Consider the following 22573-nt stretch of genomic DNA (forward strand, 5'->3'; position numbering starts at 1 on the left):
AATGTACTGACTGTCTTTTCATATTACCTGTACTTAGATCCTTGAAAGAAAACCCATTTGACACTAATTATATTTTGTGATATGCTATAATTGGAAAAATTAATTTGCAGGGTATGACATTAAATATGAAAAGGCAGTCATCCAGCTCATGTACCTGGCATTAATGTAACGAGGAGTATTATTGGTGGCTCTACAAAATGGCGAATAATGGAATATGATGGGAGGAAGACTCATCCACGATATGTAAAACAACTCGTGTGACTTTTATTCTCATTTAAATTATTCCAAACAATATATCCAAGGATTGTTCAACAAAATTCCCTTAAATCATAAGACAACCACTAGACTTCATATTGCGATTTGATTAAAAACAAGTCATTGATAATTATTGTATCAAATAATCTCAAATGTCCAGAATTCATTGGTTCTATTACTGTAAATACAATGACAGTACTTTTGCATAAATTCAAAACAAGTTCTCTCTGCTTAAATATCAGGATTTTTTCTTAAAACTGACAAGAATTATGTAGTGAGTCCCCTGTTAGTGGTCCATCTTGAAGAAAAAATAAAAGGACAAACCTTAGGGAAGAAAAATCTCCTGTAATAGATTTATGCGCACATTATTGAAGCTGTACAGAATATTGTAGCAAAACAACATTTAGAACTCAACCAGGTAAAAGTCTCACTAAAGTTAGAGGAATAAAACTGTCAACAAAGTCAAACAAAATAAATAATAAAAAATCATTTGCCAGACATTCATGACCTTCTGATTTAAAGATCATTGGTTAAAAGAGCCTTGCACACACACACACACAATTGTGCATTTTATTCTACCTGTATTTCTTTTAAAATTATTTATTTTATCTAGATGGATGACCATGCAAATAGAAAAAGGCATTTAATTTATATTTGCAGTTTTGGGGTTGAGGTTTACCAGTTTTCCCCCATCAGTTCAAAAAGCCAAATACTTATAAATACTATAAGTAGGATTGTTTTCCAAGATTTTAGAGATCATTTCATGACTTGAGGAATATCCACGAGTCTCATGGAAAACGACTATTTCCGAATTGGTAAGGTACTAAAAAAAAACAAGATTTTCACTAGAAAGGAGAAATAGATCTACAGTGAAGAAATAAAAGTTGAAAAAAGATGGGGAAAAGGGTTACTATGACTATTCCTGTTTAGCAGTTGTACTACAAGCAAACATTGTACTTTCTGTTCTATTGCAAAACAAAGACAAACAGTGGCATTTGGTTTAAATAGGAATTCTCTCATGAAAATATTACTGCATGTGCAGTTTTCTTCATTTTTTAGTGTTCCCTTAATATACTTATTACATCTGCATGACCCACCATTTTTTCAAAATAAATTTCTAGGACTTTTGTCAAGGATATTTCCAGATCAAAACATAAAGAAATCCAACATATCCATGCTTCTGATGTGGGCAAAAAAAAAAATCTTCAGTAGCACATTTACCTGTATTGCAAGCATAGAAGTGATTTTAAAAATCGTACTCACCACTATAACATACCGTATACAAGTCTCTAATTCAATGGTGGCCTCAATACAAATATACAATCAGTTTGTAATCTGTGTTGGTCCATCAGCAGTCCATCCAAATCTTGTCTGGTCCACATTTGAAGAGTTTTATAGCAGTTTTTTTCACAATGTGGGATGATGAGACCCCAACACATCGCTGTACAAGGTCCAAAAAAACCCAGTTCCTAAATCAGAGAGTATTTCTTTGAAAACCAGGGTTTCTACCAGATATCAGAGCTTAGTTCTCTGCTGGTGAGTGGGACAAAGGTGCTGTTCAGGTGAAGATTGGGCTTCTTTCCAAGTGTGCTGCTCTGAGAAACCTGATAGACACACAATAGAAATATGGTTAAAGTAGTCATACCCTTGGCAGTAATTTATTGTGCATCCCTAAGAAAGAAATTTGGTGCTGTGTTGTATTATTAACCCATAAAATGCAGTTGTGTATCACGCCACCTACAGTTATATCCAAAAGAATTTTGAGGCTGACATACTTTTAGATTTTCTTGAAACACCATCACAATGGATTATAAATAAAACAATCAAGGATTGAAGATGAAACTTTTGCGGGTGGTCGCAATCTAGTTCCCTATGGCTACATCAAATTAATCAAAATGGCGTTTATCTGGCACTTTACCCTATGCTACGATTTAGATCTTAAATTGAGATGGATTTTCTGCCAGTAAATTGTCATTCTAGCAGGCACATGTCCAAGGACAATTCCTCTGCTGCTTACGCAAAGCCACTACTGGCTATCTTAGTCATCACTCTCAATATGTAGAAGTCCCACGGAGATTAAATTGTATCTTTAATAACTATTACATTCAAGGCAGCATTGTGCCGAATGGCTTGGCTGAGTACAAATAGAGCTCGACTGTACCCACTGTTTGGATAAATGGTCAGTTTAAATGTAAAGTTGATACTACAATTAGGTAATTCTACGCACTAAAAATGCAGATGTGCTTAAAACTCTGCAGTCTGGCAAAGTACTTCGAAGGAGGACACTATTTTCACCCAAATATTTAATAATTAGGTGATGAAGAAGAAAAAACAACTCATAAATGCCTGAAAATTTTAGTAATAAAGACTAAATCTAAACAACATCTACAGTTCCTCTCATTCTGATTGTTTATTTTGGGAAATCCATGTTAATGGTGGATATAGATATAATAAAATATACATTAAAACTTGTCTTTATCCTCAATGCTTTTGGAACAACTGTGTGTGATAAGGGTATTAAAAAAAGAAAAAGGCACCCCAAAAACAAAGAAACTGATAAAAATTAAAGAAAAAAAGTGGATGCATTTTCTTTTTTTGTATATTTATGTTATCCAAACAGACCTCTTCTTCCCCAGTCAACCGCCCTGAACCCCTAGGGAGAAAAGAGGGGTTTTAGTTGAAAAATCTCTGGGGAGGACATGCACACAAACAAGAGAGTTGAGGGTTCAAAAACATTAGGATTGGTTTGCTACAAGCTTTCTACCAATGAACATCAATGGTTCTCCTCACCTGTCCATTCAGAAGTGTCATGGGAATGTTACAGTAGACGTGGCGCCCCCCAGGGCCCAGAGTGGAGAACTGCATGGTGGATGGAGGTGGGAGCGGAGGCGACAGGGCAGGAGGCTGTGGGGGAAGATGAAACTCGTAGCTACGGCAGAAATGCCTCATTTGGGCTGCTGAAGCCATGTGACCCCCTCCGAGAGGCAAGGTCATCTGGTTGTAGTCAGGAATTTCTGTTGCCAAGGAAACCTGCACAAGAGAGAAACACAACATTTTTCTAAATACTTTTGTCATGCAGTGTTCCTCAAAAATGCATTTCAATTGACCTTGTAACAATGTGGTTTATTGGGCCCTACATTCAACGATAAAAAAATAAATAAATAAACAGAATACACTAAATAGAAAGTCAGTGTAGGGTTGAACAATACTATGAAGAGTCATTTTTAAGCAATTTATGTTGAAGAAAAAATGGTCTCTAACCAAAAGATACTCCAAGAAATAAGTATATTTCATGTAGATTAATTGCAAAAGCTGACCTGCTGATGTCCATGCCGATTTTCATTTTGAGGCACCAGAGATGCTGATGTGGTTGTCATGGCAATGGTGGAGACAGATGTCTGTAGGTCTCCAAATAGGCCTTGTTCACCCGAGTCCATCACCTGTTATGGGGGTGGGGAGGGGTGGGAGATTATATATTTGAGAAGCCACAGAATTGACTCATTATTAAAGAAGCAGGGACTATCATAGTCATGTAATATTTTGTAATCTTAATTTCATTACTTCACGGCAATATTCTTCACATATTACAAGTATTGATGTGAAAGGGCCAAATCCACACTATTACTATTCAGCCGACAACATGTTACTGAGTAAGATGAATGCTTTATATTCAGTATTCTTCTGAAAAGGTTCCATTATGGTTGCTCATTGGCCAAAAAATTGAAAAGGTACTTTTTCTTAATCTTTACTGTTGAAGCAGACTGCACATGAATGAACAAGCAAGGGTTTTATATATATTTTTTGTTTAGCATAATTTAAAAGTTTGATGTAACCTTGAAAACAGGATAGTCCTATATGAATTATTCATTCATCATGTAGTACAGTTACAGTGTTAAATGGCCATCGGATGACCGAGCCAATCAGGAGGAAGGAATCATGTGAGCAATGAAGCAACCGCTTGTTTTTATAATATTGTGGAATGCAAAGTAGATTCCTGTAATTACGTCAGGTTCAATGGCTTTCCCAAGTCAGAAATACACTTAAATTTGTTATTAAAAGACGAACACAAAAAAGTGGGCGTGGCAGTGGCAGATATTTTTACCTGTCGCCGTGACAACGTCTCTCTTCGCTTAGCAGGCATTTCATAGACCACCTGTTTCCAAAACTTTGATGATAGTTCATTGCTCTTTGGACCCCTCCATTTGATGATGGATAAAACCTAACAAGAAAAAAAAGTATATATTTTAATACATTTTATAATTTTAGATGGAAAATCAATCTATCTGTTGACTGTTTTCTGAATACCTTGATTGTGTGTTTAAGTGCTTCCACCTCTTGAAAGTTGATGACGCTCTTAAGATCGGCGCATTCTATCATGATAACCTAATATAAAAAAATAATAAATAAATAAAAGGAACACTTAGAGTTGACATGCAACAACATTTTCTAAGTATAAAAAAATCTTGTATTACAGATCTAGGCCAAGGCTGCCTATCACTTTTCTGCATTGTTATTACTTTTTTTCGTCATTCAATGTACAAAACAACCTGAAAAAAGGGTCCTTGAACCCTTGAACTATGGATGCTCTATAACATTTTCCCCTTATATTTGTGTGCCCGGTCAAATTAGGTTTGACTTTGCTTTCATGCTAACATAAAGTACAATAATACTCAAAAAATGGAATAAAATGTTTTGAAAGGTCTCAAAAGGTTGACTTACTTTAATTTCTCCAGTTACCAACATGGAGTGAAGGCGTGTTTCTATCTGAAAGATACTCCAACCTCTTTTGGCCACAAACTCTGGTGTCAAGACAATAATCAAACGTCGACTCTGCAGTACACTACGAGCCAGGTCTTCAATGTATGCTGAATAAGCAGAACAGAGACAAAGACATAGTGTTTCAATAGTGACTTGGATATGTTGTCATAAATAAATACTAGATATTTCCTAACTGGCAGATGATTTTAGTTTATGTTTTTGGCATCCCTAATGCTGTTCAGTCAAAAAAGATCTGCATGAATTGCTGAAATAATTACATTTCCAGCAAACCGACTGCAATTTCACACGCAGTAATTAAATACCACAAATAAGACGCAGCACTGGTAAAATTAGGTCGACTGGCTTTTTATTTAATAGAGTTTTTCTCCATCTGAATATTTCAAATGCCCTTGAAACATATTTAATATAAATAATGAATCATTTCCATTCATTTTCAAACTATATGTATATTTTTTTAAACAATATATGTTGTGTTCTGTTACTATGTCAGCAGCAAAGCAAAAAAAAAAAAAGAGTTGTCAATTAAAATTGAATGAGGGTATACGATTTTAAGCCAAAACTATGGGGACAACTTTTTTTTTTGGTTTTACTGTTTCCATGATTTGTCCTCAAACTGTCATAATGGAAACTTTGAACAACAGCCATGTGACCATCTAAACTGGCAAAGACACTTTGTCATACGCCACAGAAAAGCATCTATTGAGTGTAAAACGAAACATGAGTGCAAGAATGATAATCCCTACTGCAAAGAGGAGGAAAAATGCTTTAGTGTCCTTAAAAGACCGTGGCACCCAAATCCCATGTATCTGTAATAGTGTTTGTGAAAATGAGGTCAGTCCATTGACAGATAGAGCAATAACCATTGTATTTCCCACTTGAATTGGTCCGAGAGTGGCACATAACCGCAGAATTATGACAAATGGTGTTTGTGTGTGTGTGTGTGTGTGTGTTGGGTAGTTGTTTGGGAAAGTAAGAATAATGATGTTATGGTTTACATGACATATGACTAGTTGTGACAATAGGTACAAGCACATAGAGTATATATACACAAGTTGATGGATACTTACTACTACTTGGAATGAGATCTCTGTCTGGCAGAAATAGTTTGTATCCATAGTGTTTCTCTAAGACGTCAGGTAAGATTTCTAAAGCAAGAGTTTCCTCATCGCTGCTACTTCGACTGCAAAGAAGAAGAAAAAGAAGATGTTTCATGAAACTCTGATGGCAAATGGTGTAGATATTGGAAAATCTACAAGGACTGAACCGCTTCATTCTCACTAACGTTGCAGGGGGTGCTGGAGCCTATCCCAGCTGACTATGGACCAGATGTGGTGGACAACCTGAATTGGTGGCCAGCCAATAGCAGGGCACAAGAAGACAAAACCATTCATGCTTACACTCATACCTCAGGGGCATTTTAGAGTGTCCAATCAGCATATCTTTGTCATTTGGGAGGAAACCAGAGTACCCAGGGAAAACCCACGCAAGCATAAGAACATGCAAACTCCACAGAGATAGGATATTATTGAATATAACATGTTTTTACCTGCCCAGAGAGTCCAAATCCACTTTTGTATAAGACAGATAGGCATCATACTCCTTATTATCTGATAAGACATAAAAAAAGGTTACAAATCATACAATAAACATTCACTAAAACACTATTATTGACATACTTTAATAAATTACAGCAGTTATTCAAACCCACAGAGACATTGTACCAAAATATATATAGTACTATTATATAAGAAATATATTGGTTTTGTTGACAAAAGAAAACTTACCATCTTCAGTTTCATCACTGCCGAAATGTCTCCTGTAGCACAACATAATTTCCAAGTTGTAACATTTATAAAGTGCTGTTAGGACACCTAGCAGCAGTAATATCACTCCCAGACCACCAGCCAACTCTAGACGATACATATCTACAAGCACAGACAGGAAGAGAGAGAGAAAAATAAAATAAAACTTCATATCAGTGGGAAAGAAAAATAAAATATATCAGATCATTTCTCAGATTTAACACCAGAAAAACAGAACTTCCAGGAGCACCTATTTTTGCAGAAACAGTCAATTATATTATAGTCATTTCATAACAGAGATTTTTACAGAATTCATCATAATAAAAAAGCCCCACACCTAAACAAAAAGATGTTAAATTGGTGCGATGACAAAAAAAAATCATGATTTAAATTATTCATATTATGCCAATGACATAAAATAATGCTGTTAGATCATTTAAAGTCAATTTAATTCAGAATGTGTTCTTAAATTGACCAATTTTGATCAAATGTCCCCCAATATTGACATAAAAATCTTTAAAATAATCATATAATAATAGTTGAAAAGGCGAAAATTGTGCCAAATACACAAAAAACTGACCATTTCAAAATGGCATACTGCAAAACTACAGTACAAAGCCCATAAAATGTCCTAGAAGAATAGCTTTGAATGACAGTGTTATGATTCCAGGAGCCGAATGGATGGATGGTAGATTGGTAGCACTCAGTTGCTGAAAGATATGATTGTAAATATGATCTATTACTGTCATGCTCTTCCCTCTACACAAACAAAAATCTCCCGCATAGCACACAAGCAACAATGCCGGCCACTTTAAAAGTCGATAGGTACTTGGGGATTTGAGGATCTTCCTTCCATATCTCTGCACAACTTTTCACACATTTCATTTCATACTCCAGAGAAGAAAAAAATATGTATTCAGAGTCAAAGCTTGAGGTTAAAACATTTTTAAAAAACAAAAAACAACAAAATTCAGTACTACAGACAAGGCATTAGGGATTAATTTTGTCTGAGGTTTTTTTTTAATCTAAAAGTGTGTCCCTAAAAGTATTTCTCATTAGTACTCACAGCAGTTGAATAGACCAAAAGAGGTTCTTTTTTAATAATGATTTTGTTCCTTTTATTTTCTACCCTGCTCCGACCTCCTGCCTGTGACCCTGGAATTGATCTCAGCATGGTTCCTCCAAGGACATCTCCATTACTAAAGTTAAATAGCTAATACTACATATAAAGGTTTTTCCACACATGATACAAAGCCAAGATATTCCACAACAAGTAATTAACTTCTATTATGGATGAATCCAAATGAGAAAAACACTTTTTCAAACAGTACAAAAACATTGTGTGGCATTTCTGTCAGATTTTTCATGGAATAAGCCTTCAGTTTATGCATAAAAATATGACTTAAATTGCATTAAATAATGACGTGTTACCCACTTTGACCAGTAGACGTCTCTCCAATCCTGTGATAGCTGACTTCCATTCTGAACATTGACAGTTTTGCTCACATTAGTAGAAAGTGACAGAAGAGATGGGAGTAGTGGTGGAATTTTCACTAATTGCAAACAAAATTTGCAAAAAGCTTACATCAAATCAGATTACTCCTTCAGCCTCTCATCCTTCCTCCCCATTTCATTTCCACAATAGAGTACTTCTCCCTTTTTGTTGATCTTCTACATCAAACTGTTGCACAATTCCCCTTCACAATTACTTCTTTCATTCATTTCCTGAACCGCTTATCCTAACAAGTGTTGCGGGGGATGCTGGAGCCCATCCCAGCTAACTATGAGCACTGGGCGGGGGACACCCTGAATTGGTGGCCAGCCAATCGGAAGGGCAGGAGGAGACGGACAACCATCCATGCTCATGTTCATACCTAAGGGCTATTTGGAGTGTCCAATCAGTAATATATGGCAAACAAATTGTTGATGTCCCCGCAACCCTAATGAGGAAAAAGCAGTTTAGAAAATGAGATGAGAAATTGTTGATGCAACTTGTCAGAGTAAAACAAAATTAAAAAATGGACATGTAAGTTATGTTGTCCTGAGAAAAGGGCATTTTAGAGTTTAACAATTTAATTTATTAGGTAATGTTGTCCTGAGAAAAGGACATTTTAAAGTTTAGCATTTTAATTTAGTCTTTCTTCGAAATAAAAAGGCATGAAAAATCCATCTTGGGTTAAAGAATGACGTCACAAAACAAAATAGAAACAAAATCCAAAGTCGACAACAAACAAATACTTGAATTAATAGAATCCGAAATGTATTATTGATATATTTTATAATGAACAAAATGAAATAATCAAACCTCCTCTGTTCTACCACTCTCTTTTTCTAACCTTCTTTTATTCCTCCTTCTAGTAACACAACTACAAACCCTATCTATGCGTGCGGATTACATAAAACATGGATGCATTCATCAATTTAACAACTGGGTGACTGGAGCTTGCGCGCACTCATAATTCAATCACACATAGTGTGTGAAATCAAGCTTTGATAATGTGTGCTTACTTAGCATAACATGTGCTTTGTTTCGGCTGTCGTGTTGTATTCTGCAGCTCTGACATGACCTCGCTACGGCGTCGCACCAGAAGGCAAAAAAAAAAAAGAAAAAAAAACGAAAGATTGCTACTTAGCATGGCCACTGAACCCTGAAAAAGAAACAACCCACACTACGGGCAGAAATGTTTGGAATTGTTAAGATCATAAAAGCTCTTTCACTGACATAAGATGACCTTTCGTGAAGTGTCAAGATGGAAAAAGCTGAGCACTGTGCAGCAGAATGAGCTGAAACGGAAAATCAGATGGCGCTATTTGGTAGCCACCTGCAGGAGAAATATGGTGCTTCCATTGTAGTTGATCGACAACCATCTCCGGCCACAATGGCGCGGCAAATGCGGGTGAATGATCTGAACCTTTCCTTTCAATAGGTCTGATCACAAAGGCAGTTCTGCCAGCACCCAGGAAATGATGTCTCCCCTCAAGCTCCCCCCACTCTTGCTACAACAATCTGTTCCTCTCTACTAACCAGGTGAGAACAGAGCTGCGAAGGACAAAGGCATGGTTGGCGACAGGTCCAGATGGACCCGCTGCAGTTCGTCTACCAAGCCTGGCATTGGAGTAGATCATGCTGTCATCTTACTCCACTGAGCTCTCTCTTTCTCTCTCTCTCTTTCACCTGAAGAGTGTTGTTGCATTGTCAGGATCATGTTCTTTAATTTCCTGAGTGCTTTCAACACCATGTAGCCTAAACGTCACAGAAACAAACTGGAGCATGCAGGTGTCCTCAAGCTGTACACTCCAATGTAAAAGATGGCCCTTCCCAACAGATTTTTGAAAGATTTTTTGTGGCAGTTGGGTCAATTAGATCATTCACTGTTTCAAACTTTGGATGACAGAACACCTGAGAGTTCCAGTTGTGGATGATGGACCAATGTGAACAGGATCCTGGTGCAATGGGTCCTTAATTTAATAGGCTGGAAAGTGGTGGTGGGGAGGTTACTATATTTAGGCTATGTCCCGGGTGTCCAGCACCCATTAATGTGTGCTTTTGGTCATAGTGCTCCAACTGAAATGATATATAAAAGCTGAAAGATGTTCCTGATGTCTTGAAATTGTATTCTTTAATAAATAGGTTGTATATGTCAAGAAAGCTCATTGAAATGTGAGTTTCTCTAGTTATAATTTGCATGTATTATAATGGACACCATCATGGTATGTCAAAACAGGTTATCCCGTTTTATTGTTATTTTTTAGTACTATTTTCTTCTTGGCCACTTCCTTTTACAAAAAAAAAAAAAACAATGAGGTATTTCACAATTTGTACCTATATCAACCAAAAGGCAGTTGTGCAATTTAATGGGTTGATACCATTGCATGAAAATTCTGGGTTTTGATGTTTTCTTTGTGTAACTCTTGCTCCTTCCTCGCTTTCAAACACTTTGGCAAATAAACACATTCCTCTTTATCACTGTTATTAGTATTAAACGATGACCGACCTTGTTGACCCCCACTGCAAGAGTGTATCATTACAATATTGCTTGTGTACACACAAACATGGATTTTATATGTGCATCACAGTACCCAGTGTAAGAGATAAGTATTTGAAGATAGATTTGACCCCCAAGGCAAAAGACAGCAGGACCTGGTTTAAGTTCACTGCCTCAGTTTTCACTCTCATTCATTTTTTTCTTCATTTTTTTTTGTCCCTGTGTACATCGAAAGTGTGCCTTAAGCTTGTTATTTTTTGTTCATAGTCTTCAGTCTCTTTTGCTATATCAATTGTGTCCCTTTCTCTCATGCCCAAGCACATTTATATCCAATTGCATAAGGTTTTTCAGCCCTGTTATCAAATGAACCCGAGGTAACAGAGAAGAACCCCCCCTCCCCTTACGCTGTGTCACGATCCTTCATCTGTTATTGTCTCTCTTTTTCTGGCTTGTGGCCACAGACTCCACAAGGCATCTATTAAATGTTTTACACTGGAAACTCATTCATATTTCAGTTAAATCTTAAATGTGGCATTAGTGAGATTATGTTTTTCTTATCTTATACTCCCTGGTCATGGCAGGAGGCAGAGGACACATTTAAAAAAACAAATGCATGGGCTAAATGACTCCAAATTGTATGTGGATCGCAGGTCTTTCGTTTAGAATTAATTTTAAATTGCTTAACTAATTACTTGCCATATTCAGGGTTAATTCTTATAATAATAGCGATATCAAAAATGCAAATAGTAATGATACATTGGTTGTATATTTTCACTAAAGCTGTCATATAGTATAAAAACATACATTAGTTTGTCTGATGCAGAAAAAACTATTGGTAAACTTGCTCTAGTTAAAGAGGATATGTGGGGAAATAGAAATAAAAGTGGAGCTGTAAGTGGAAATAAATAGTGCCAATGGCAAGAAAGAAGCACCAAAACAAATATAAAATAAGACCAAAAAAAACAACAACCCTAATTTCACCACCACCCACATTCAATATCTGTCCAAAATACCTAAAAAGTCATAAAACCAGTTTACTGTACTCCTGCATTAGAATTAAGGAACACATTTTTAAAAGTCAGGTATTAGAGGAACAACGTGAAGCAACATTTGTACCTTTTTTCTGTAGTAACACACTCCCACGGCGCCGTCCTATATGGTTCTCCACATAGCAGGTATAATTAGCCAGGTCAGTCTCTTCCAGAGCGTCAAAAGTTAAGGACAGTTGCACTTCCTTTTCCCCTAAATGCTCCCTTAAAATCCTGGAGAATCAAACAAAACGAATAATTACATGTCATCAGTGTTTTTTCCATTTAAAAGCTTTCCTCATTTTTTAACAAAAGAGAACAGGAGTCAAAAAAAGACAAAAGAATACATGAACCCGAGGAATATACACTCAGTAAAATTTAGAGACAGTTATACCCGTGTTCGGCAAATTGCTCTAACAGAATTTTAAGGAGACATATTTAAAGTTCACAAATAGGCTACAGCTAGGACAAAAGAAGTAGAATATGTTAAGAACATAGAAAGGAGTAAATGATGCATAGAGAAACGTAGTTAAGTGCAGCAGGGTAGAGTGCATTAAAAAGTAGGACAGATGGAGTATGAGGCATTTTGTAGAAAACAGTGCAGCAGGTGCAAAAAGCTTCTGTCCTTACGCTAAGGTCAGATACCACATAAGCTTGCAAGGAGGCGGATGGCAGGAGGCAGCCTGAACTTGATCGGAGGTTGACCCCCTTCTTTTGGAACCTGATTTAGGGTCGCAATGAGCTATTACTACTGAAAGGCACATTGATGGTGTTTGCTGAAACAGCACTTTTAGCCCAAAGTCCTGCACTATGACAGCCAAGCGTAATGGTGGAAAACAATAGAAACATTACAGGCTGGAAAGTGCAGAAACATTAGGCTTGCAAAGTGGATTTTGCTACGAGAAGTCTCCTAGCTGGTGGCAGGATACTGCATTTCAAGTGTTGGTATTGCAATCTTGATATATGCACTAAATGGGAGAAAATTATTCTATTCTAGCGTCATTGGAGCCTATCTATCCCAGCTAAATGCAGTATATTCTATTCTCTATGTCGATGTAATATTATTAACCTATTTTATTTCACTTTAAGCATTTGTGGTTTGTGTTTGTTGTCATATGAATGCAAGTTAAAGAAAATTTTGAGAATTTGAATAAGGTTTTCGTATGACAAATACTGTAAATAATAAGTAAATATATAAGGAGGAAAGACAAATTATAGCATTATTTTTGTTTGATTGGGACTGTGATTTTTGGGCGTATTTATAGAAAAGTGTTCTTTTTACAGCACTACATTGATTAATCAAATTGATTATGTCTACTCATCATAATCTAGTGATAAACTCATTAAATTTGCAGCAGGTTGGCTGAGTTTTAGAATGCCATAAGCCAAAAGAGTAAATTAATATTTCTTGTTGTACTCTATTCAATAAATTATTTTATATAGCAATTATATAAAAAAAATATAACAAGATTCAACAGATCAAAACTTGCCTAAATAGGGTGTTGTCAAGCTTTGTTGTAATCATGCTTGAGGTCAACAAATCCTGTTAGCAACATGTCCAAACAAACTGTGTAATGTATATGCATCGACTTAAACATCATCATATCAGGAGTCTCACTTTAATGTAGCATGTCGGATTTGGAACAGTAAATGATTGGATCTTGTAGCCAGAGGACTGAATCATGAGATGGAGAACTCATCAGGCACAGGTTAATTAAATACCACAGGGTATGATTAGTTTCAAATTTAAATACACACTCTTTTGTTCACTACTATCCTGAGAACACTTTCTCAGGCTAATCAATGGCTTAGTGCTTAGCCCATTATCAAATACTACAAGGACCTGGGTTTAATCCTGGGTTATAGAGTACAAAACTAACGTGCCTTTTTTTCCACAGAGAAATTGGCTGTTATGGCAGCATGATGGAGCATAATGTAAAAAGCACAAAAATAAGAGAAGATGATTTCAATTACCTAACATCACTTTCTTTAATATGTCCAGCAAGTTCTTCAACAAACTTCTCTCCTTTCATCCAGTAGATGATGGGCCTCCTGTTTTCTCCACTGTATCCAAAAAATGCCTTGCAGTCCAGACTTAAAGGCATGCCTGAAATATACAACACAGTTTTCATGTATGCAGACAAAACTGTACAAAAATATTGCAATATATTGAAGAAAAACATGCAAACTTCATACAAGCCAATTTATGTTTTACTTAGTATCTTATACACATTTTTTTGGTAGAATTTCTATTAAATTTTCTTTAATAAATAGAGTTCGACGAGAAATTCTGGCATTTTGGCTTATGGTAGAGATATCAAAAATTCCATGAGTACATATAAAAAACAAATGAATTGACCACGCCTTTCCCATAATAATAATAATAGATAACTCTAGCAAGGTCAAGTTAAAATCACAACTTTTATATTCAGTTTTACAAGTGTTCACAGCGGCCGACATCTCCAGTATAGGCGACAACCATCCATGCAATAAACTAATGCCCCCGTAGAGCGTATCAGTGTATCACAATGGACTTTACGATCCATCCTGTCAAGTTGATAGCAAGGTCATCGATGTTAGCGGATAGCGGTAGAACATAAACTCCATCTTTCAAAATCTGACAGACAAAATAACTCCTCTTTGCTCACTGGTTCATTTTATGACAGCTTGAGAACTGATGCAATGTGCATTGAAATTCACATATTTCCATATATTGGAAGATACATTGAATGTAACAGTAATGTAGTCATTGGGTAAATATGTTTTTAATATAAAACCAAAAACTGTTGACATGTTCATGTTTCTGACACCAAGAACTTGCTCAATTTTTGCCTCACTAATTGCCAAAACATGGACATGAAAATACTCAAAAATATGTCCAAAACATTCCATCCTTATCTCATGTGTTTGGTGGTTTGAAAAATGTGCATATTTGTTTTGGTAAAAAGCTGAGCTTTGGGTCTTTGGATCAGTGGGAGGATGTGACGACATGTTCCCATTTCATCCATTCCCATCCTGCCTCCAACAAATGAGTTAATGTTAAATCCTTTCTCATTCTGGTATCCTCAAATGCTTCAGTATTAAATCCTTTATGTGTACATGGCAGTGACACCTTCCAAAATCGCATCATTTTTAGCCAATTGCAGCTTGCACAATTGTCAGTGGTAATCCTTTTTGGAAGATTTTTCAACATATTTTTTTCCTGTTTGTCTTTGCCCTATTTATGTAATGAGTAACTGTGCTGTTTTTCTGCGTGCATTTCTAGTTGCTTTTGTACTATTTAGACTCTTTCTGTTTCTCAGTTGAATTTTTTGGTTCACTTTAAAGTTTGAACTTAACAAGGAAAGTACTTTCTAATACTCAGTGACAGCACAGCAGCTGATATTAAAATATTTTAAGTAGAAGGGTTATATATAATGTATATATGTACACATGTATATATATGTATACATGTGTGTGTGTGTATATATATATATATATATATATATATATATATATATATATATATATATATATATATATATATATATATATATATATATATATATATATATATATATATATATATATATATATATATATATATATATATATATATATATATATATATATATATATATATATATATATATATATATATATATATATATATATATATATATATATATATATATATATATATATATATAAAGTTTATATATGCATATATATGAATACATGTATATATATATATATATATATATATATATATATATATATATATATATATATATATATATATATATAAAGTTTATATATGCATATATATGAATACATGTATATATATATATATATATATATATATATATATATATATATATATATATATATATATATATATAAAGTTTATATATGCATATATATGAATACATGTATATATATATATATATATATATATATATATATATATATATATATATATATATATATATATATATATATATATATATATATATATATATATATATATATATATATATATATATATATATATATAAAGTTTATATATGCATATATATGAATACATGTATATATATATATATATATATATATATATATATATATATATATATATATATATATATATATATATATATATATATATATATATATATGTATACATGTGTATATATATATATGTATATATATGTACACATGTGTGTATATATATATCACCTATATTACTTCATCTATGTGGGCCCTGATCAAGCTGTAAGAAGTCTGTTTAGATAGCCAATAATATTTGACAGTAGTGCATTGTTGGTGTGATAGGAGTAAATAAATATGTCGTTAAGAATCATTTCTGAAAATATTAAAACATTTCTAACTCACAGGAAATGAAACTGCCACAAAGAAGGAAAATGAGATTTCACTATTCTACTCACATCATTCTATCACACCATCTGTCATTGACTTTATCAGTTACTATAGACATCCTGCCTATTTTATCCGAAGAATACAAATAATCAAAACCCCCCAGCTGATTCCTAATAGCCCTCTAAGGAAAGACAATCAAATGTCACTCTTTGACCATATTTGGCAATTTCCTGACAGGTCTAATTAAAAAAAAAAGTTCCTTGCTCTAATATACCTATTCTAGACATTTGATTGGCTCGGGGACTGTCCTCGTTAAGAAGTGTTTTAAATTAACAGATGAAATTAGAAAGGAGATTAGTGGCGATATGCTTGACAAGGTTAATTAAATGACCAGTCATAAGGGCTTTGTAAAAATCGAAAGTGACAGCTAAAGAGAAGCCGGAGATCCGTTTCACTCAACTTTCCAGTGGGTTTTTCCACCGTAAAATGATATTTCTAAGTACAGTATGATACCCTGCTATTATCATCATACAATAGAACACAATATGCATTTTAATTGGGAACAATTTTGTGGTTGGGAACATGACATTTTCAAAAAGCACAAATGCTATCTTGGACAAGGTGTGTGGATTTATCCCAGGGGAAAATAAAACAAACGTCATCCTTCGCAAGCCATTAATAATTATGTTTACTGTCCTCTAAAAAATACTGCATTTTGATTGGTTCGTCCAAAACTTGACTTACAAAACAATGCTATTGTTGAAAGAAACACATGATCTTTTCTCTTATAAAATGTATAAATGTTTAATTCCACCTTCCAATATAAAAGCAGATTTTTGCAAATGTCTACTTTGATAAACAAATACAAGAGAATGTTTACTATTCAGACTGAACAACAAGGGTTAATAAATTAACAAAATTGTAACACAGAAATTATAAGTTGTTTTGATGCAACAACAATTGAACAAATTGCATTTATAAATACTATATTTATGTATTTATTGGACTGTGGCTGCATTAAAATCTCAGATTTTCCTGTTCATAAAAGACTGCACACTACACCCATTGCCAAATGGCTTTTAAAATAAGCATTAACTTCTAAAATATGACCCAATTTGTACAAAATGTTCTAACTTTCTAAAATATACAATTCTATGTAGCTATAAAATAGATTCTAAAAGGCTGAATAATATAATATATCTTTTTTTTTGTGTTCCAATCACAAAGATGAGCAAAAGAGAAGAAAATAAGTGAACAAGTAGGCTGTAACAGTACAGTCTTATGATTTAATAAGTACTGACATGCAGATTTGCAACATATGTCCGGTTAGTTGCTCTAGGTGTTGTTGGTGCTTTATGGCATATAGCCAAATGTCTCGCACTGTCTCGCTAACACTCTTCATCATTATACTTTTGCAGACAAAAAATAGAAAAAAAAACATGATTTAAGATCCATTTTTAAAAAGGGAATTCCTGCTTAATAAATATCTGACTCTGACTGCGGAATGAATATCCTGCAGAGAAAAAAACACAATTTGTGAAGCGAATTAATGTGAGAAGAGAGAAATAATTGGACACTGATATCAATCCCATGAAATCACAGCGGACTAAACAACAAGCTCTTTTTAAGGCAATCTATTTAGTTCAGAAGATTCTGAAAAGTACTTTGAGGGGAAAACTATTGTATTGTATTTTTTTCTTAATTCAAAATCCAATATAATTGTTATGAATGAACTAAATCTAATAGAATAAATGGGTGTTATATATGGACTACATTTGGGGATTTTGTGTATGGCATTGCAGTTAAGGTGAAGATAAACACTGATTTTATACTTGGATTCCTTTCTTAGACCTTTCATTTTCCGAGCAGGAACATCCAAAATAAAATGTAAGAGGAATAATTTTGACAATATCTTTTTTTATGGCATACTTTAACGACAGAGAGTCATGAAACATGACTCATTCTATGCCAACAGCCTTTTGTGCCCATCTTTCCTTTTGCTTCTCTCTTTCTTTCAAATCCCTTCCATTGCTCTACCAAGACAAATTGTATTTCTTTTGATGTATTATACTTTCCTAAGTGTTTTTGTCCATTTGTATGTTTTGATTTCAGGCAAAGATGCAGACTGTGAATTCCTTGATTTGACATTTAGAATGCTTCAAAGCAAAGTGCAAAGTTTTAGACATTGCTATGAAAAAACACAGTTCAAACACACCATTCTTCAATTTAAAAGGTTTCACTTAACATTGAATCCCATCAATAGATTTTTACCAAAGGAAAGATGGACTGCCAAAAGGTTTTGCCTTTGGAAAAGTTATAAATAAAATAGACGGCTATAAGGCACACTTAAAAGTCTTACATTTTCTCCAAAATAGACAGGGCGACTTATAGTCCAGTGAGCTTTATATATGGAAAAAATAATAGAATATGTCATTCATTGAGGGTGCATCTTATAGTCGTGAAAATGCATTATTTTCTGGGGGGATGGAGGCTGCCTGGTAGTAAATGAGTTAATAGATAAACTGAAACTGGAAAACCTAAAAAGTTTTTTGGTGATATTTGAATGTTTTTTTATTCTTGTTAAGGTTTTTCCATTTTCATTTTCATATTAAAAAATGTGGATTTTGCAAATTGCTATGGACTTCTTTATGATAATCAAACTCTTTACACTGCAAAAAAATATATCCAATATCTTTAATGTAGGCCTTAAAAATTAATCGAAGAAGAGTTTGAGGTATAGTACTCCAAGTTTTCTATCTGAGGTTTTAAAGGGAATACTGACAAGGTGCATAACCACTTTAAATGGCGTGAATGTGGAGATAGAATGAGCTGAAAGGACGACAGTCAAACTGTTTGAGGTTGTACTAGATGGGAGACAGACAGATGGAAAAGGCCCGATAGAAGCAGACACCTCACAGGGACAGAAGGCGACAGCCTCACTGAGATAAATGCTATGGGGGTAAGAGCGAGACAGACAGGACTGGGGGGGTGTTGGAGGTAGGGGGTAGAGAATATGCTACCTTATCTTCACCCGCTTTTTACAGCCAAACTCTCACTGGTATCTTTTACTTCTCTATGTGTGAATGTGTGTTATTTTCCTCTTCAATATACTTCATAGAATGGATAGAGAAGAATTTGTCCTGAGGGAGCAGCCACATACATTACTTGAGAAATAGGCTTAAGTGACCCCGAAAAAATAAAGCGCTTATTGTGTAGCCGGGAGAATAATCTGTTCTCAACCTTCCTGACACTATACACATATAACAAATGAAAAGAAATGGAAACTTTGCTTGCCAGCATTTGGCACCTTTGGCCAGATTTAATGTGTATTAGACAAACTGTGGTTTTCTAATTTTAAAGAATTTGGTCTAAACACCATTAATATGAATTGTCCCCTCCGAAAATTATCCACTTGGCTGTGTGGATTTACCTTATCTTATCTCATGAATATTTGATGAGAAAAAATATGAATATCACTAATATCATAATACTAAATATTGTCACAAATACTGTATGATTTACTGACTGGTTTGCCCACTCCATGCAATATGTACAGAGTCATTTAATATTTTTTGTTTAACGTTTCTAGCCTAAAGTCTTGCCTGAGTGTGATTTTGTAATCATATCCGAGAATTGAGGAAACAACTTGAAAATACTACAAAACCTTGTTAAACCTCTTTAAGCTGCAGATAAATTGTACATTGAGTATGTCTTTCCAAGACCTCAAGCTCCCTTCATTATTCATAGATCGATTTCCTTAAAAAAAACGAATCAGTGTACTCATATCTTAAATCAATCTTTAATTATGCATTTAATCTGCCTCTAGCCCATATTAGATAGCGATAATGAGTTAAAGGAATTGTGTTGATTATCTAGAGGAGTGATGAAAGGCAAAAAAGCTGCCAATATAGAAGGTAAAAATAATAGAGGAATAACTTGTATGGAGAAAAAGTGTGGAAAAAATGTATCAAAAGCACATCTATATTTACTTATGTAATTTTTTTCTAATTTAAAACAAGATATATCAAATAGTGAGTGAGTCAGTGTGTTAAATAGTGCTATAAGTTCCCAATAGAAGGTTTAATCAGTATACAAGGGAGCTCAAGGCCTATTTGATATTACATGATTTCAGATATAATGGAAAGAGACAAAGGGCAATACCAGTACATAAACCAAAAGACTTTTCTGCCTAAAGTGCTAATACTGTTTCGAATATCACAGCCCAGCTGGACTTGCCAGCATGTGAGCATGTGAACGCGTACTCAGTCAGCCAGTGCACATCCAAAACAGACCTAATGAGCCACTTTCTGTCTGTGTCTTTCACCATGATTACAGACATTACATGTTTTTCTTTTAATTACCTTTTATTTGGTGGAATCTTATCGTAACCCCTAACCCCCAAAAAAGAATAGAATGGAATTGAGTACTTTTCTTTGTATGTGTAATCGTAAAATTGTAATTATTTTTAAACATTATGTCAATTATCTCCAAATGGACTCATTCAAACTGATTTTTTTTGATAGATTGCTGGTATTGTGTAAAGATACTGGAACAGCAAAATGTATTTACTTTTATATTGTGTATTGTACGAATTTGTGGTTAACGTTTTACTATTTATTTGAATACAAATGACATGTAAAAATGGGGAATTGAGGTACATGGTAAAAAGAGGCAACTTGGGGAAGAAATCAAAGAAGAAATCAGTTCTGAGAATTATCAAGGTTGAAAAAGAAATACCAGTTAAAGTCAATATAAGAAGACTATTACTGCTATGCAATTTAAGTCTAAAGGAGTTGGTACTTACCCGGTGTGATCTCTATCACTGAATCTTGTCTCTCTGGGGGGAAAAGGACTTTTGGTGGCTGGGTGGTCTGGAGAGCTGCGGGAAAGGAGAGATTAGTAGTGTATGAGCATTTTAAAAATCATAAATCCGACATGAATAAGGCTGGGGATTCTCAAATATCCTATCGATTCTTTGTGTTATTGTATAAAACTGATATTTTTGCAGTGGATATAACCAGAATGGATTACAAAAGTTGGTTTTTAACTTCAATTTATCATGCTAAAAACAGGAGAACACAGATAAATTGATTATAATTGGATTAATAATTGACTTGTTTTGGTTACATATTAAACTATAGGCAAAATTGTGGCTTATAATAATAATAATCGGACATTTGTCATCATAACCAGAACTGCATTTGACAATTATTGTTCTAAGCAAAGTTGTTTCCAAATAAGATAATTTTTGGTTTACACACTTGCAGTTTTCATTAAAAAAAATGCTATTTAGATATCAAAATTGAGATCATATTTTGGTCGGTACATGCAATAATACTCAGTGTGCAAAAAATAGAGTAATCCTGTTTGAATTATTGGAAGCCTTTCGACCTATCTGTTTCAATAATTGTTGACTTCATGTTTTAAACACACATTTGATTTTTACTAATGCTGTATTTATTTCTCTTTATAACTCTGGACCCACATGTGATTTACTACCTAATTGTGTTTATTGACCAGCCCAGTTAATTACAAGAGCAGGATAATAATGTCTCAGAGGAGTTCTACTTCAAATGGACTTTTCTTGTCAAATCAAGTCTGACCTTTTCCACGCAGGAAGTACAGAGCATAATGTCAGACAGAGCAATAATCACAAGTCTACCTTCATAGATTCTACAGCAGTCAATGCAAAATGAGAAAATTACATTTCTTTTAATACTTTGCTGAGCATAAAAGCCTGTATACTTGTATATGTGCATCCTCAGTTATGAACATATGCTAGTGCTTGGCAGTTTTAGAGCACTGAAAGTTACTTTTACATGATTGAAGTCAACACCAGATGCTCCAAGTCGACTACAACCAACCATCTTGTGTGTTATAGTTGCCACTCTCTAGTTTGACCATGTGAGCTTGCTTCAATTTTTACGTCTCGGAACAGAAAGCATAAAAAAAGCAGACAAAGGGTGTTAATTAAATTTGGAACAATGTTCAGAATCCTGAACCAAGCTTCCCCAGCATGATGTAAATTATTCATGCTCCGTGGCATATAATGTTTTTCCACTGGAAATGAAATGAATATTTCTCTTGGGCTCGCTACTTGACATTAAGTATAACAGAATTACCAACTATGTTTAAGCTTGTTATATTGCAGGGAATTTTTTTGTCTGATATGTAATGTCATTCTTTTACTTTAAGTACAAGTCACGACCAGGAAAATAAAAAAAACATCATACTCAGCATTCTGATTTGAAAAATATAGTCATTTTCATTGAAATGGGCACATAATGCGAATTGTGTTGTTGTCTTTTTAGTCAACATTCACAGAGCAAGCTTTGTTTTTCAGCTATTCTTCATCAAGAAAAAGTAA

General features: G+C 34.3%; 1 protein-coding gene across 5 annotated transcripts in view; it reads right to left on the reverse strand.

Moving 5' to 3' along the window:
* Positions 1-242: 242 nt before the first annotated feature.
* Positions 243-22573, reverse strand: part of il1rapl2 (interleukin 1 receptor accessory protein-like 2) — a 122105-nt gene continuing 99774 nt past the window's right edge. For 3 of the 5 annotated variants that reach the window (XM_077733245.1, XM_077733244.1, XM_077733241.1), the window contains exons 7-19: positions 21011-21085; positions 13825-13957; positions 11939-12084; positions 6819-6959; positions 6581-6641; positions 6102-6214; positions 4975-5120; positions 4561-4638; positions 4358-4474; positions 3573-3695; positions 3046-3285; positions 2878-2908; positions 243-1859 (exon numbers count right to left, since the gene is read on the reverse strand). In XM_077733245.1, the coding sequence (XP_077589371.1) occupies positions 1771-1859; positions 2878-2908; positions 3046-3285; positions 3573-3695; positions 4358-4474; positions 4561-4638; positions 4975-5120; positions 6102-6214; positions 6581-6641; positions 6819-6959; positions 11939-12084; positions 13825-13957; positions 21011-21085 (1493 nt within the window). In that variant the 3' untranslated portion in view covers positions 243-1770. The remainder of the gene's footprint in view (positions 1860-2877; positions 2909-3045; positions 3286-3572; positions 3696-4357; positions 4475-4560; positions 4639-4974; positions 5121-6101; positions 6215-6580; positions 6642-6818; positions 6960-11938; positions 12085-13824; positions 13958-21010; positions 21086-22573) is intronic. The other 2 variants (XM_077733242.1, XM_077733243.1) reach the window with 2 other exon arrangements.

Source organism: Stigmatopora nigra, chromosome 14, assembly GCF_051989575.1.
Source record: "Stigmatopora nigra isolate UIUO_SnigA chromosome 14, RoL_Snig_1.1, whole genome shotgun sequence".
In the NCBI taxonomy this organism is placed as follows: Eukaryota; Metazoa; Chordata; class Actinopteri; order Syngnathiformes; family Syngnathidae; genus Stigmatopora; species Stigmatopora nigra.